Here is a 16,056-nt window from a genome sequence, read left to right on the forward strand (position 1 = left end):
TTCTGGTTCCAAGTCTAATCCACTTGCTCGCAACAGGGGCCAGTCCATGAAGGATGAGTAAGGAAGAAAAATATTCAAAGTAACCTGAAGAATGAATATGGTTTCTATAAGAAATTGAAAAAAAAAAGGACAGGGTGAGCGCTGGTGAGAGCTGTGTGAGTATTCAAAATTATCGAATACCGAGTTCAGAAACGGTCCTATTTGCTTCAGTGCTAGAATTGACTAGTCACTTAAAAATTTTGATACCATATCGCTTCGTTCCTATGTGCCTGAGATTGCCCCTTGTAGATGAAACCAAACGTCAAGTTCGAAATAAAAAAAAAGGACCGAAACTACATTTTGGGGAGTTGTGAGGGAGAAATATTATAGCAGAGCTCACACATGTCCTTGATTTTGTAGCGTTCATCCGCGTCCATGCGTGAAAAGAAAACCCGCGTCACCTCCTTTAGGCACACAATAACTATAAAACAATATTTTTATCAGTGTGGTGGTGGTTGTGAATATGTGATGATGACGATGATGAGTTGTGGTCCTGGAGGGGGAAAAACGCAACGATCGAGCCATAGGTCATCTAAAAAGTGCAGTAAGAGCATTGTTTGCGGGGGCATCTTGCGAAGAGATCCAAGCATGCTAGGGGCAACCTGGTCTGTTCTTTGATTCATATGTGGAGTTTAACGTCCCAAAACCACCATATCATTATGAGAGACGCCGTAATGGAGGGCTCCGGAAATTTTGACCCCCTGGGGTTCTTTAACGTGCACCCGAATCTGAGTACACGGGCCTACGACATTTCCGCCTCCATCAGAAATGCAGCCACCGAAGCCACGATTCGATCCCGCGAATATACTGTACGGAAAGTTAATCTAAATAAATAGGTCTCGGAAGTGTGAAAGAAAAGTCGTCCGAAACCTATTGCGACAGACATCAATAACCACGTGACGATTGAAGCACGACTAGGTGAGGGGAAGACAAATATTGAAAACAAAAAATTATTTAAGCGGTTATTTTCAACCATTTTCATTTTATTTGTTACAAAAAATTTGTAGATTACTTTAAGCACACTTCAGTCTTTGGTATGTGGTTGAGCGGCCGATTTTGTTCGTTTAGTCTCAGAAACAGCGGGCACATGCAGGTAGTCTGGTAACTTGAGCCACAAGTTTTGCCTTGGAGCTTGTGTTAGTTTAGCGTGTGAGATCGGTGCACTGACAGGCTAACGAGGCATCACTCGCTTTTCCGTGGTGGTTTCGTGTGTACCTTAAATAGTTTACTTATATTTTATGCGCTGTTTACTGGTCTGGCATTTCAGAGCCCAACTAGCTCACAGAATGTGTCGAGAGTCGCTCCTGGGACGGCCGACTGCTATCGCTGATGCATGGCCGGTGTGCCCTCACCTGTGGTGACGGTGAACACGACACGCTAAGCAACGAGACGCTGTACTCTACGGCTGCCAAAGCTATATTTTCAAAGCTGCTGTCTCACTGCAGTTGTTTTTTAAAATTGGACAACGTGAGTTGTAGAGCTGTTATGCTATTGTGTTAGTGCGCAGTTGTCTCACAATTACCTCTGCGAAGTTTCTCGTGCATATTTCAAGTACGTTATTTGGCTAATAAAACAACTTTGCTTTCCCAGTCTTTGTTGTCTTATTCTTTGTTTTACCTCTCGCATGCAATTAGCGAGACACAAGTGAGGCGCAATAAAGTTGTGTATTAATAATGGCACGTAAAATGTCAAGAGTTAAGATAATTTTCGATTTCGCGCCGTGTATAGCAAATGCGTGACGTCGCTACCGCTTTTTGTTGTGACGTCATGTTATATTTTTATTGTTTTTTTGCTGTTAGTTGTCCCCTCCTCGTGTAGATGGCGACGGTGGCAACGAGCTCCGGACTACATGATCCATGGGCTTCTATAGAAGTTACGCTACCAGTTTATATATACCTTGCTGTACGTCTATATTAGAGTCCCCTGAGCTGAAGCTACCCTGATGAGTTGGCTTTCCCTCAATGCATGTAAAAAAGCAGCCGAAAATGTTGATGCCCTTATCACCTCCGATAAGGCCCAACTTTTCTCTGACGTCACAACTTACAAAGAAGGTTATACTGTGCGTTTGTATTAAAGTCTGCCCAACTGAGGCTTGCCCTAATGAGTTGGCTTCTTCACAATGCATTTCGAAAAGCGGTCGAAAAATTTGAGGCCGTTATCACCTCTGATAAGGCTCAACTTTTGTCTGACGTCACACTGTGCAATGAAGGTTATACTGTACGTTTATATTAGAGTCTCCCGAGCTGAAGCTTCCCTGATGCTTTGGCTTTCCCTCAATGCATGTCAGAAAGCAGCCGAAAATTTTGAGGCCCTTATCACCCCTGATAAGGCCCGACTTTTGTCTGACGTCACAACTTACAAGGAAGGTTATACTGCGCATTTGTATTGAAGCCTCCACAACTGAAGCTTCCCCTGATGCGTTGGCTTTCTTGCAATGCATGTCAAAGCGGTCAAAAAAGTTGAGGCACTTATCACCCATGATAAGGTTCAACTTTTGTCTGACGTCACACCTTGAAGCGGTGGACCTACTATTGCATGTTTTCGTTTCGCAGATGTCGAAAATGGCTGAAAAGAATGTGATGACGTCAAACAAAAGTTGAGGCTTATCAGGGCTGATAAAGGCCTCAACTTTTCGACCGATTCTCGACATGCAATGCGGGAAAGCAGGGGAAGCTTCAGCTGTGAGGCTTCAATATAAACGCACAATATAACCTTTGTTGCAAGTTGTGACGTCAGACAAAAGCTTAGCATTATCAGGGCTGATAAGGGCCTCAACTTTTTCGACCAATTTTCGCTATGCATTGTGGGAAAGCAAACGCATTAGGGGAAGCTTCAGCTCTAGAGGCTTTCATATAAACGCAAAGTATATCCTTTGTTCCAAGTTGCGGCGTCAGACAAAAGTTGAAACTTATCTGGAGTGATAAGAGCCCCAAATCTTTCGACTGCTTTTTTTTTTTCACATGCATTGCAGGAAAGCCAACGCATCAGAAGAGGCTTCATCTTGGGAGGCTCCTACGCGCATAGGAGGTCCGTCTGTGCACGCTGTGAAGTCGAACTAAATTTAAGCCTCTATCACATAGTTTCTTACAATAAATTTCACGCTTATTAATCACCTCCAACCTGCTGTTTGTAACCTCGGGAAATCTGAATATTTATCTGCTCTGTATTACTGTTTTTCTCACTCCACTAACAGAGATAGATTAATGGTTTGATTTACTTACACTGCTCGAAAAGGTGACGGTGAGCGGAGCTTCTGTATACTTCGATAGCATAGAATCCACCTTGATGATTAAACGTGCCTGTTCATACAACCATCTTTTAGGAAACGAACTAAAACTTGTAGACTGCGTTGAGTTTAGAATCTAGGACCTCACGCTCCTAAGGCGAGTATCTCACCCACTGAGCTAAAGACCAAAGCTTGAGGGACGTGTGTATGTCTCAACCTTTTATTACTGCGCTAAAGATAAATAGACGTCTAAAATTAAAAAAAAATACTTCGAGGTGGCGCTCAGTTTTGAACCCACGGTACCACACCGCAATGTCGAGTGTCTCAGCCTCTGGGCTAACTATCACACTGGCAGAAGATAGGACCACCTTTTAATGATGATGATATTTTACTGTGTGAGCTATTTTTTCTGCTATAGATTTATGATTTATGGTTCACTAGGGTAGCCCAATGACCGAAGTCCTAGCTTGATTAACTTCCCTGCCTCTCTACTTCGTTTATTTTTCTCTCCCGCCTTAACAAACTAATAAGAATCATGGTCCAGGAACCAGCACGAATTTTCCTTCCACTAGATCTTTGTTCCAAAAAACCCTTGTGGATTTTCTCGTGAGTTCATGCTACAAATGTGTGGCTGTCATTTTTCCCTTTCATAGGTCTTCGCTACCTCGCGGGATTCCGCACAACTCACTCGCTGTAACAATGCTGACCGATAACTGCACCTATTAACAAAATAGCACCCTTCGGTATCTTCTTAGAACACTGTTCCACGTGAACATTTTGCAAGGAAGTCTCAAATGCCCAAGCCATGGCTAAATAGAATGCTTCAAATCAGGGTCATGTGTAACCTGTGTGATGAGTACCCAAAGTTAAGCTCATTATAAACATCTTCCTTTTCTGTCACAGAATTGCTCATCGCGAAGCTCGTGCAAATAAATGACCTTCCAATGGCACAAGGGTACAATAAAAACGACAACAGCAACAAACATGTCATATTCGTTCAAACACGTGTACTTTTAACAGGAGAAAGCGAATAACTTTAATACAATAGGAGGAGGGAGGAGGAAGCAACAAAAGGAAGAAGGCAGGGAAAAATAGGTCATGGAACAATAACATCACCACCTCAAGTAATGACCTTGATCTTGACACAAATATTCGCATATTCGGTTCTTCAATTTACGGGCACACTTGCCATGAATATTTCTTATATACAGCATGAAATATCATTGCACTATTTCTTTTATCACAAAACCATCACAACGGACAACTTATGGCGAACACAGAATCATCGCTAAATTTAGGTGGCTGCATGTCTCAATTTGCTTGTGGAATTCATGACACGAACAAAGCCTTCACGATTATTTTCAAGATCATCGTGGTTAAAACACAACCTGATTCAAACACACCATTGAAACTTACACAACGTGACTTGGACTGTTGCTCGGTTTTAACTTTATTTACCTTTGCCACAAGTAGAGTGGTGTTTCAGTATATTCTGTGGTATCACAGCTCACACCACGTCGCCAACATGGCTTCGGCGACTAGACTTATCGAATATGACATAATGCGTCTGCAGAATTGTACCTCTATTACTTCCAACTGCGTGTCAGCCAAAGCCCGCATCAGGTCACGTGCCTTCAAGGGCTCACAGCATGGGCATCGGCTGACGCTTTGCAAAGGAGACGACGCAGAAACGAGGTAAATCAGACACTCGTTTTGCCTGTATCACGAATACTGTACAAGCAGCTTTTAACGTGCTCCAGTCCGATTGATCTCTACCACTGTCAGCGCAGTGCTTCGTCACAGTGCTTCTTAGTTAATCTTTTTCTGAGGCCTGCGATTCCAAATGTGTGCGTTTACGCATTCAGGGAATAGAGTTTATCTTGACGATGTTTGCGTAGCAGCTGTATGACACGGTTCCACGTTAATCTGTGAACAGGGAAATAGTGGAGCACAACCGACATCGCTGTATAGAAGCAGAACTCGCTGTCAAAACGCTGGAAACCTAAATAATAAAACAAGAACTCTACAACAAGCACACCACGTGGTTACCATAAACCGCGCTGGAAGAGATGGACGTCAGTTCCTTGAAACGTTTCCTGCTGTGCTCGGTCTTTACCGAAGCGTGATTTAGAGTTCTGTGCGGTAACGCACCCACCATTCGGAGTGAATACAGGCTGTAGATACAATGTCTTCGCATGAGTGTCCATCGATGCTGCATTCTTCTCTGTTCGACGCGCGAAATTGTTCGCGAGATGCCAGCGTAAACAGGAGTGCGAACGTGTGTTCCAAGGCAACGGCCACGGCATGTCCACCGGTCCACCAAGTCCAGCGTCCGCTTCCAGCAAGCTCATGATGACCGTCATTGCCACCTCGTCGTTTCCTTCACTGTTACCCTGACTTCCGCCAGCCTGGATGCCCTGACTGACGAAGCTCTCCGCCAGGTCTAAATCTAGGATGAAGAAGCAGAACATAAAACTACAGGAAAGATCTCTTACTGAGGCAAGTATACGCGAGTGGACCACAGTCTTATTTAAGCAAGATTTTGTTGATACACTTGTTTCACGTATTTGTTATTTCATATTTCTTGTGTTGTTAGAATCATTCGTGACCCTTTAACAAACTTGTTGGGTTCCAGGATGTAAGTAACGCGTCGTTCAAAACAATAGGAATGAGAAATAAACTGTCACCTCTGTCTTGGAAGCGAAACAAGTAGCCACCATGAGAGCTGTAGGTGGTGATGGTATTACACGCCGTCTAAATAATCTTCGTTCCACATTGTATTTTTCAGCCATTACTACTACTAACAAAACTTCTTGGGATTTAACGTCCCAAAACTACCATATGATTATGAGAGACACCGTAGAGATGGGGTCCAGAAATTTTGAACACCCGGGGTTCTTTAACGCGCACCCAAATCTAAGCACCGGGCCTCAATCATATTCGCCTCCATGTGAAATACGGCTGCCACAGCCAGGATTGGTTAAGTCTAGTGTCTCAGCCATTAGACCACCAGGGTGGGTTTGTTTAGCTTGCAATTACCATACATCCACTCAAGGCTTAATTATTCCCGGCATGTGACAATGCTTGCCACTAATAAAACGCTGAAGTGTGATGGCTTAATTGTGAAAGTCGCCACAAGTTCTCTTTCTGGTGTCATGATGCACTCACCGATGCCGAAACTCTAGTCATCGCAGACTTCGCGTACTAATTTGAGTAGCTCTCTAATATTAATAACTGATCACAACACCGCATCACAAACTGGCTTCATTGTGACTTAGCGCAAAACCCCCCATTATGCGAATGTCGAACATGTGGTGCTGTCCTAAAATGTGCTGTCTGAAAAATTATAAGCACTTGTAGTCTTTAACCTACTGCCCTTCATAAATAAAAACCTAATTTGGCCAGCCCGGACCAAAGGTTGAGAACACTTCGAATGAATATTCACTCAATAGTGTGCGTTCTTATTTTCTTCTCTACCTGTGACAAAAAGGTTGCACTTTACTAAGCACTGCAGGCGATTCAATAGACGCAGAATATAGGTTTAGGCTTCAGCAGAATAAAACGTCATTGTTCGCTTCTGAGCAGCCGCTACTTATTTTCGACTGCAATTCGCCAGTGCGTATCATGAAATAGAGGTGTGCTGACCAAAAGATCTTAATAAGGTTGTACTCCCCACCTGCTACATAACGTATTATTCGAAGCAGTAAACTTTCATAGTCTGTTCAATCTCCAGGACACATCTTTTCACAAAATTGCAAGTTACCTTGCCCCAACTATTTTACAAACTATGTATTGTATTGCTTTTGAGAGTTGTGACAATGAAGTTTCACCACACTCAGCATTCAAAGGCCTTTGAAGCAGTTAAAGCGTTCTTCAAGAAGCATTTTGTCCGTCAAGGCTCAAAAATCCAATATAATCATGCGGCATAAATTTCGAGATTCAAATTTATTGGTGTTTTTCTTTGTCGACACAGTTGACAGGAATGTTTTAGATACTGATAGACTAGAAGCTTATCTATAGAAAAGATTTTGGTTTGGATGCGAAACAGGAAACCGTAACGTTGGCAGGCCTCTGTCATCAAACCGGATGGATTTCTGCACGAGTGAAGTATATGGTATGATGGGGCCCTGTCTAGTCGGAACAAAGGTGTGAGAAATTTGATAGAAAAAGATTTTTCGATAGCTACAGAGCAGCCTTGTTCACAAGTTCACTGGAACATCTTGCAATGCTTTTGGAAGCGACGTAAAAATCCGCCATGTCTGATTCGCCGTCTTGTCAAGCTGTCTTGCCAACTCCGATTGACTCAAATGGCAGCTACTATCTCTCTAGTTGTTTGAAAATGTGAAAGTTTCACAGGATATGATGGTCCAGCTCGACAGCGCACAGATAGCATATAGAAAAAAAATAACCTACGCAATACGCGACGATCTGAAAAAAAAAAACGTAAATGCATTATGGCCACTCGTCACAAAGACCAGTTATAACTCTACGACGTTTGCCCACACCTAATGTTTCATTATAAGTGAAGGTTGGACCATTCCTTGCAAAGCTACAGGCTATCTTTGTTCTCAGTGGCAAGCGTTTGCATGTAATCAAGGAAAGAAAGTACTACATGTTAGTCGTCAGCGTCATACTTCTTACGCTCCCTCACAGATTACGTATACCGACGGAGCTAACTTTTCATCTAGTGGGCAGGGCACTTACCAAACTCTGCCATGGCCTGATTGGCTGGCGACGCGGACCTGAAGAACGCAGAAGCGTGACCTGACTGAGGCGGTGGCTGAGGCGAATCGGTCTGCATCTCGCCATCCCGTTCACCGGGCCTGACGAGGACGGTGCTGGGTGATGGACTACCGAACACTTTTCTCGCTTCCTGAGATCAGACATGACAATGCGCCCTCTCATAATTATCATATGACCTTGCGAAAGAACTTAAGGCTTTAAGTTAAAACAAATTGGATATTCAGTGCGCAGGAGACGGGCAATAGTTCGGCAACATTTAGAGTCAAGGAGGTGTAGAAACAAGCGAAATAAAAAAATACATTTTTTTTTCTTCAGGAAACCAAAACTCTGCCGACGCATATATATTTTGCCCTCCCCCCCTCTTTTTAGTACTTCTTGTTCGACTAGCAAAATAGTTTTTTGAACTCCAATATTCACAGACACGCGATTCAATGACAAACAACTCCAGCCAAGGTCAAGGTAAACTCCAGGAGATTAATTCACCTCGGCTGCTCCTTTCCGCATTATTATTGCCATGTTGTACTTAAAAACAATGCATATGAAAACAGGACAAGAAAAAAGACATTGTAGCAAGCGTAGTTTACGATTCTTGTGCAGTTTGCTCTCTCACGTTGGGCAATTTCTCTAAAATTAGGACTTACTTGCGCATATTTGTATTAGTTTGCTTAAAACAATAATTACTTTCCCGAGGAGACGAGGAAAGTTCACTTCAGGAAACGTATGTTACATTTCTATCAACACGTACAGTCTTTCCTTCGTTTATTCATCGTATGTGTCATATATCTGGGATTATTGGTTGTTTAGAGAAAAATTATTCGGCGTGTTCAAAAGAATTAGTTAATGACGTATAAGCTCTAAGCCAGTGCTGAAGTCTCATTCGACTGCTTTTCACGATAGACAATATGTTCACACTTGAAAGTGTTGCCAGAAAGCGAAGAAGGGAATATCATTTTTAGTGTTCAGCAAGATACCTGTTAAAATTCACTTTATTTCTTTTTTTAGACAAGACGGCTTTAAAACGAAAACACGCCTATAAATGTATGGAGAATTGAGACATGAAGAAAGTATCAGTGATCGCCTCCCCACAATCAAACCTCATGCCAACTCACCTCAGACGTGGATGACTGGTTTGTAGTCGTGCCAAGGCAGCTTGCCATCCAGAAGGGCGGCACTCGAACTCTGGCAGGATTTTTTGGATCTGCAATAGCACGCAAACTATAAGTCACGAACTGTAGAAACAAGCGAAATAAAAAAATACATTTTTTTTCTTCAGGCTGTCGCGACACGAAAACAATGTAACGTAAAGCCCCAGTATTATATGTTCAATACATTACATATTACTTGTTCGTATTACATGTTCCTCAAAGCCTCACTGAAAGAGTTCGGTTTAAGTCATTGTAGGAAACCCTCACGTCACACTATAGTTACGTTTTATGAACTTCGATTTTTCACGATAAGCGTTCGCAAATAGTGAATGTTTCGCCGCTTGGCTAATATCTGATAAAGACTTTTGCGGTTCTTGCTGCAAAAGCTTATCCGTGTGGGAGTACAGATGAATGTGCGACGTGGCACTAAACAATGTCCAATAAAGACAGCCTCAGAGTAGCTGCAGTAAGTATGACGAGAGATTGCTAGTCAATTGCTATCTTGATCGTAAGTGAAAATAAGCGTTGTGGGTAACTTCAAACTTGAGTTACACGAAGGTTATTTAAGGGAATAAACTTTCAAAGTTGAAGTTACGCAATCACTTAGCAGTAAGCCAACGTTTTTGACGCCCTTGTCCGACAACCATAGGGGCTTGTAGTGCCCTTCCGTGTGCGAATTTACAGGACCTGCATGATTGAAGACAAATTGTGTCTACGAACTGAATAAGACCACCCACCATAAATACTAGTAATGCTCTTAGGCATAAACGATCCATGAGTCTATTAATAAGATTGGTTGGTGAACTGATATTGTTAATGCGAACAAGCACTGCGAAGCATCGCAGCACAACGAACAATCGCTGAACGAATACATGACATAGTTTTTTGTGCAATCATTAGTCATTAACAGCGCAGTAAATGTTCAGCTAAGTTTCTGTAAAGCACACGCATTCGAAGGAACATTGTACGTCAACCCCAGTGATCGTGACAAGCATGTACCACGTATGGTCTTGATGTGCTGCACGACCATGCGGAGTACGGTCAACTTGTCCAGCTTCCGGGACATGGCCTTGCACAAGGGCACCAGGGAGGCCATCTCGCTGATGTACATGTTCATCTTGTACCGGTGTCGCTTTTCGATCTCGCTGTGGTTCTGCCTGCAAATCCAGCTTCAGCCGTGAGCCCGTTTGCTGAACGTTTAGAGAAACACTTAGAGCGACACTTTTACCGCGGTAACGTCTTTACCATGTCTATCTATTATCGTGCTTTTGGCATCAAGAAGTAAAAGGAAAAGTTATAGGATACACTTACTTCGAAATAGGCATAAAACGCCGGTAGACACTTTCTTACAATGCACACCAAAAGCAAAAGTCTTTGACTTATTTAACTTTGCTAGCTCGCACAAAAATTGGGTACGTACATTTCATGTCATCCGAAGCAAATTGTTAGTATACCCCATAGGTGTATCAGCAGAGGGGGGAAAGGGGGGAGCGAATTTCCCACTGAGAAAAATTAGGGAGTCTGAGCCTCCGACGTTCGACAGTGGTCACTATATATTGGCTGCACGCTGAAGAAACTAATTGAGGCGAAGTTTTCCTTCACCATTCACCACAATAATCGCTCAGTTATATTGTTAAGAGGAAATGAGAAATTACGTGGGAACATTTCAATATAGTCGAACTTTTCCGCCATTACTGCTCTGACAATTTTCCTAGTGGGCTCTTTGCGGTACGGGCCGCCTTGTGCTGTAGCATTGCAGAGCAGGCTATAGCGCTGAAGAGGGACCCCGCAGCATTATAACATCGCTTGTTCATGCTTTTATTTTGCCGTGACCGGCCGATGCAGCTACGGATGGGGATGAGCAAACTTTTTTATCGACCGGTCAAAGCATTTGCTGCTTCCGGAAAGTAATTTTCTTCCATCGAAAAGGAATAGCATCACCGCTGCTCTGTCGAAGCTGCTGTGAGCCGATGAGTGTTACGAATTGATTTTAGTGTTGTAGTTTTGCCGTTCTGGAAGCACCAAAGAAAATAAAAAAAGCTTTAAACTTTAATCTCTGATAAACCTGATCAGCCTTGCTCAAGATAACTTGGAGCGATGGCAGCTGTTTGCGAAGTGGCGACGAATAAATCTATGGACTTCAGCACAGTGGGAAGCTACGCTTGACTACTTATATATATATATATATATATATATATATATATATCAGGTGACGGGGGAGGTAGGTCTCACCCCACCCCCCCATTTCCAAATAGTAGGCACGCGCCACTGGCATATCCCCTCAGTGGGAGCGTTCAAAAACGGGAGATGGGAAAAGACCGGAACTCAGGCAAAATGCTTATTTTTTTCCCCCTGGAATCCGTTTTGAGCCTATTTAACATATAAACACAAACTAAGGAATGGGAAAAATTTTAATCAGACATTTATAGGGCCTATCTTGAAGTCCGTGCCTATATCAGCTTTTCAGCGCCTAAAAATGCCTTTTCGCGTTCGTCGAGCAAACATTTTGCTTAAATAAGCCGTTCATAAAGAGGAAAACAAGAAGCACTTGGTGTGGTCATACTAACGAGAACGCGTGCATAGCGCGCTATCTTTTTTTTTTTTCGTTCGTGTTTTTAGTTTCTAGAAAGATGCGATTGTGGTTCGACGTTGGGTCGAGGCGCGCATACGCTGCGTCATGCCGGCGAAAACAGATCCCAAGTCGACGCGCTGCCACATCTAAAGTATAACTAGGCTCGGCCAATGCGCACCGACGCATGTGACGTTTGCCGATGCTCCGGTAACGTCGCACTATAAACGCGCCTTTACGTGAGCGGGGCTTGTACGCGAGGCCAAGCGAGGCTAGCATCTATAATGCTAGCACCCCCCCCCCTCCCCCTAAAAAATTTCCGTCGCTTGGTTCGAGAGTGTTGCGTGGGCATGGCTAGAGTCAACGCCGACTAAATTTCAAGGCCGAAAGGCTGCCGCAGTGACGTCAGAGGTTGGAGGCCCAGTTGCCCAACTGAGCATGCTCAGTAAGACTTTTTTTGCCACATCTTTTATTCGGCCCAATCAAGCCACAGAAGCTGCGAGAGCGGGAGCGTTGGTTCTCCTAAAACGTGAACGAAACACAGGCTTTCCGCCGCGTTCGCGGCGTAACTGGGCCCCCACCCTCTGACGTCACTGCGGCAGCCTTTCGGCCTTGAAATTTAGTCGGCGTTGCTAGAGTGTACTGTAGCGAAGCGAGGAGAGGCTAACTGTACCCCTTGCCCCTTGAAGATCCACGTTGCCATCGAGAGTAGCGCAGCTCGGCGGTTGCGTTTGGGAAGTACAGAGTAGCTAGACCGTACTCTACTCAGCCGAAGCTAAGCTAGGCTATTGCGGCCGCCTACAGCCTATACACGTAAGTTTCGTTGGCAATAGGAGCTTTTAGCTTGTACGTGTACTTTTTTACGTTACCGTGTTACCGGGTAGAATGTGCGGATGCGCGGGTCTTTACGGAGCGTAAATTTTTTGCGTTTCCCGCCACCGCAAAGTGTACTTGTCAGGCAATGGTCCAGTGGACCGCAGCGCTACTCTGTCGATCAGGAAACGGTCCATGTGGAAAGCAGGGGAGAAGACATTGGAAAGGTCAACAATATTTTCAGTTTGACGTCCACTCTGAAGCACGCTTAGGCGCAAAGCTCCCAAGTTTGCTTACGTAACTGCCAATTTATTTAAATTTCTTCTGGAATCTTTGAAAATCGCTTGTATTTTACGGTCATTCCACCGGCACACGGATTCATTTTGTTATTTTTATCCGCATCTGTGAACTCGCATGCACCCATTACACGAAATGCAGCCATATGCGAAAACTTCACTGACATAAGCCACTTTCAACTTTATCGCTTACACTGTATTGAAATTCACAATTGAAACTTTTCGAAAACATCATGCAACAAAAAGTATGCCGTGTAAGGGGTTGAAGTACGCACCAGAAACAGGATATCGCTATCGCGTGGCAACGCTTAAAGGCGACTTAGTTCGTTTTTTTTTTTTCGGACGTTTGCTGACAGGGTTCTAAGTTCTAAGTGGTGCTGATTCAGATAGTCTGGGTGCAATTAAGGCATTGAAACTGTTAGACTACAAGTACGCTTCACTATGTTCAGTGGACGTGAAGCATTCTTTTTCGCGTAAAAGCAAATACCGACTGAAAGCAAGCACAATTCAAGCCTGAAAACCTTGAGATGATGCTGGTTTGTCACTGTTCTCATAGCATTTCCCATAATGTGAAATTACCACAGCTTTCACCTAAAGCTGTTCAAACGATTATGCTTCTTGATCATTCTTTTCGGGGAAAAATAAATTTAGCTTTCCCAAAGCACAGAATGTGCCTGCTGTGTCTGTTGGAAATCAAATAATTGTCCTAGACACGCTTATGAAAAAAATTATAAATTGTGTCTATATTTATGCCAAAATGACAGTTTTTAGGGCCCACTATAGGCGCCTAAAGCATTCCTTTTTCGTGCCTGAGGTTCTGGTCTCTAATCATGACAATCATAATCATGAAAAATCACTGAAATCGAGCGTAAAGTCGGGTTAAGCCTTTGGAACGAAGAAACAAACAATAAATGAAGAATTGGAGTAATGAACGCTTATCGACAAAAGTCAATCTACAGTATTCACGGATTGAAACAGGACACTCGGAGCGTGTGGCCGAGGGTACATGGGTCGCCTCTGGTGTGTGCGCGTGGAACCAATGTGTTGCATTGTGGTATAGAGCGACGGGGAGAACACCTACGGGGCAGAATTACTCCTTCCGGTCGCCAAATTGTCGGCCTTGTAGTTCATCTTGTGTACACTGCCAGGGTGGCGCTGCAAGACTCATTCGCATGTCGACGGAACTGGCTCGCCGCTGCGCACCACTTTTATTGCCGCGCCAACAGGCGACCCTCTCGTTCTGCGTGCTTAGGCGATGTAGTACGCATGCTGTACAAGTACGGCACGGTATTCACTTAAGAAACTGCACGCCTTTGCGTGCATTTGTAGACATAATAAACATCTGCACAAAAACACGGAAAGTTTACTTTGAGGTTTCTGCCTCGACAAGAAAGAAAATGAGTCGCAGGCTTGCCTCGATGCAACATGGAAATAATATCATGTATTAGTATTGATAGGGCAATCTGTGGGATATTGTCGAATAAAAATGCGACAAGCTCGCTCGTTCTTCCGTGGCCAACCGCTCTACAAATGCTTGCCACGCCGAATAGCCGCACTATTGGCTGCTCGGGGCAAAACAAACAAAATGACAAGTCATCGTTTCGATGCTGCACGGAAACAGGCCCGTGGCTGCTGCTTGTCTTTTTCGTCATGACAAAAAGGTTGACAAACTTTATATGCTTTTGTGCAGCTATTTATCATGTCTACGAGCGCATTTCAGGCGCGACATCTTAGCGGTATCAAATTTCTTACTTGCGCAGCCTATACGTGCCCCATCGTCGAAGAGCGCCGATCGAGAGCGCCATCTGTTTGCGCCACAATATAAATGGTTCACACCGTTCACACAATTCGGGCTGCATGCATGCAAACACGTGCGAGTATTGCAGCCGCACGCTGGCAGTGTGAACATAGGGAACTAAATACCAACTCTTTAGCGACCGGAAGGAGGAAGCCTTCTTCGTAGCTGCTCTTGCCCTCACTCTATACCACAATGCAACACCCTGGTTCCGAGCACCCACGAGCGGCGGCACATGCACCAGTGGCCACGCGCTACGAGTGTCCTGTTTCAATCCGTGAGTACTTACATCCACGAACACAATGACCTTGTTCACGTTGAGCTCCGCACTCCAAGATCAAATAAAAGTAATAGGCTGTCTATCCCCGCCGCGGTAGTCTAGTGGCTAAGGTACTCGGCTGCTGACCCGCAGGTCGCGGGCTCAAATCCCGGCTGCATTTCCGATGGAGGCGGAAATGTTTTAGGCCCGTGTACTCAGAAATGGGTGCACGCCAAAGAACCCCAGGTGGTCAAAATTTCCGGAACCCTCCACTACGGCGTCTCTCATAATCATATGGTGGTTTTGGGACGTTAAACCCCACAAATCTAATCTAATAGGCTGTCTATAGCAACTAGATGTTTGAAGCACTTGCTTCAAATGGGAGACGGCATGGCGACGAAGTAGTCATGAGATCAGCTTTCGTTGATGGTATGGTTACTAATATAGTCGGAGTGTCACTACACAAATGAGAGGGATTAGCGAGGCTTACATCTTGGCATCATCGGACTCCAACCTTGCAGCTCCGGCATTCTCCTCTTGTTCGTCCCCCATTTCACTAAAGCAAAAAACGCTAAACATTAGAGTCGCGCATTGGTGAGTTGACGGTAGTACATATGCATTGGCCACCGTTACGTTAGCGAGCAGTAATGACAAAAAAGAACAGCAGCACGCTTGTTTCGTTTCGTTCTGTCGTTATTGTGCAATTTTACGGTGGCCAACCCAACCGGGCAAAGTTCCGGCGCAGTCAGTCGGCGCACTGACGTCATTAGAAGCAAGCCGTTAAATAATGACGATTTTTCGACGAAGCTCGCGTATTAGCACGTGACAGTTTTTTAGGGGCGAAGCTCCTTAGGGCGTGGGCTGTGCGTCCCCTGTAGCCTGTATGTAGCCACCTCTAGTTTAGTTCTTGCAGTGTTCACTAGATGGCGGTACCGTCCCCTGTATGTAGCCACCTCTAGTTTAGTTCTTGCAGTGTTCACTAGATGGCGGTACCGTCTCCTGTATGTAGCCACCTCTCGTTTAGTTCTTGTAGTGTTTACTAGATGGTGGTACTTGTAGCTGATGATGAAAAGATGCAAGATGTTATAAACTAGAAAGCGGTACTTGTAGTTGATGAAAGACGCGAGATCTTATAAAATAGGAATGATGTCAGATATGGCGCGTGTCATTG

At 44.2% G+C, this 16,056-nt stretch overlaps 1 protein-coding gene across 1 annotated transcript; it reads right to left on the bottom strand.

Moving 5' to 3' along the window:
* Positions 1-4,255: 4,255 nt before the first annotated feature.
* Positions 4,256-15,460, bottom strand: LOC142775973 (uncharacterized). The gene is made up of 5 exons (XM_075878632.1): positions 15,376-15,460; positions 10,153-10,310; positions 9,118-9,206; positions 7,970-8,138; positions 4,256-5,714 (listed from the first exon to the last, which is right to left on the bottom strand). Exons 1-5 carry the CDS (start codon positions 15,435-15,437, stop codon positions 5,311-5,313), a joined length of 882 nt encoding a protein of 293 aa, XP_075734747.1. The 5' UTR covers positions 15,438-15,460; the 3' UTR covers positions 4,256-5,310.
* Between the last annotated feature and the right edge of the window lie 596 nt (positions 15,461-16,056).

The sequence above is a fragment of the Rhipicephalus microplus genome, chromosome 2, assembly GCF_043290135.1.
Source record: "Rhipicephalus microplus isolate Deutch F79 chromosome 2, USDA_Rmic, whole genome shotgun sequence".
NCBI classification, from domain to species: domain Eukaryota; kingdom Metazoa; phylum Arthropoda; class Arachnida; order Ixodida; family Ixodidae; genus Rhipicephalus; species Rhipicephalus microplus.

Coding starts and splice junctions, on each gene's coding strand:
- LOC142775973 (XM_075878632.1), bottom strand. CDS start 15,437: ATGGGGGACGAACAAGAGGAGAATGCCGGAGCTGCAAGGTTGGAGTCC. Junction 10,311..15,375: donor GAGTCCGATGATGCCAAGAT/GTAAGCCTCGCT, acceptor CTGGATTTGCAG/GCAGAACCACAGCGAGATCG. Junction 8,139..9,117: donor ACCAGTCATCCACGTCTGAG/GTGAGTTGGCAT, acceptor GTCTGATCTCAG/GAAGCGAGAAAAGTGTTCGG.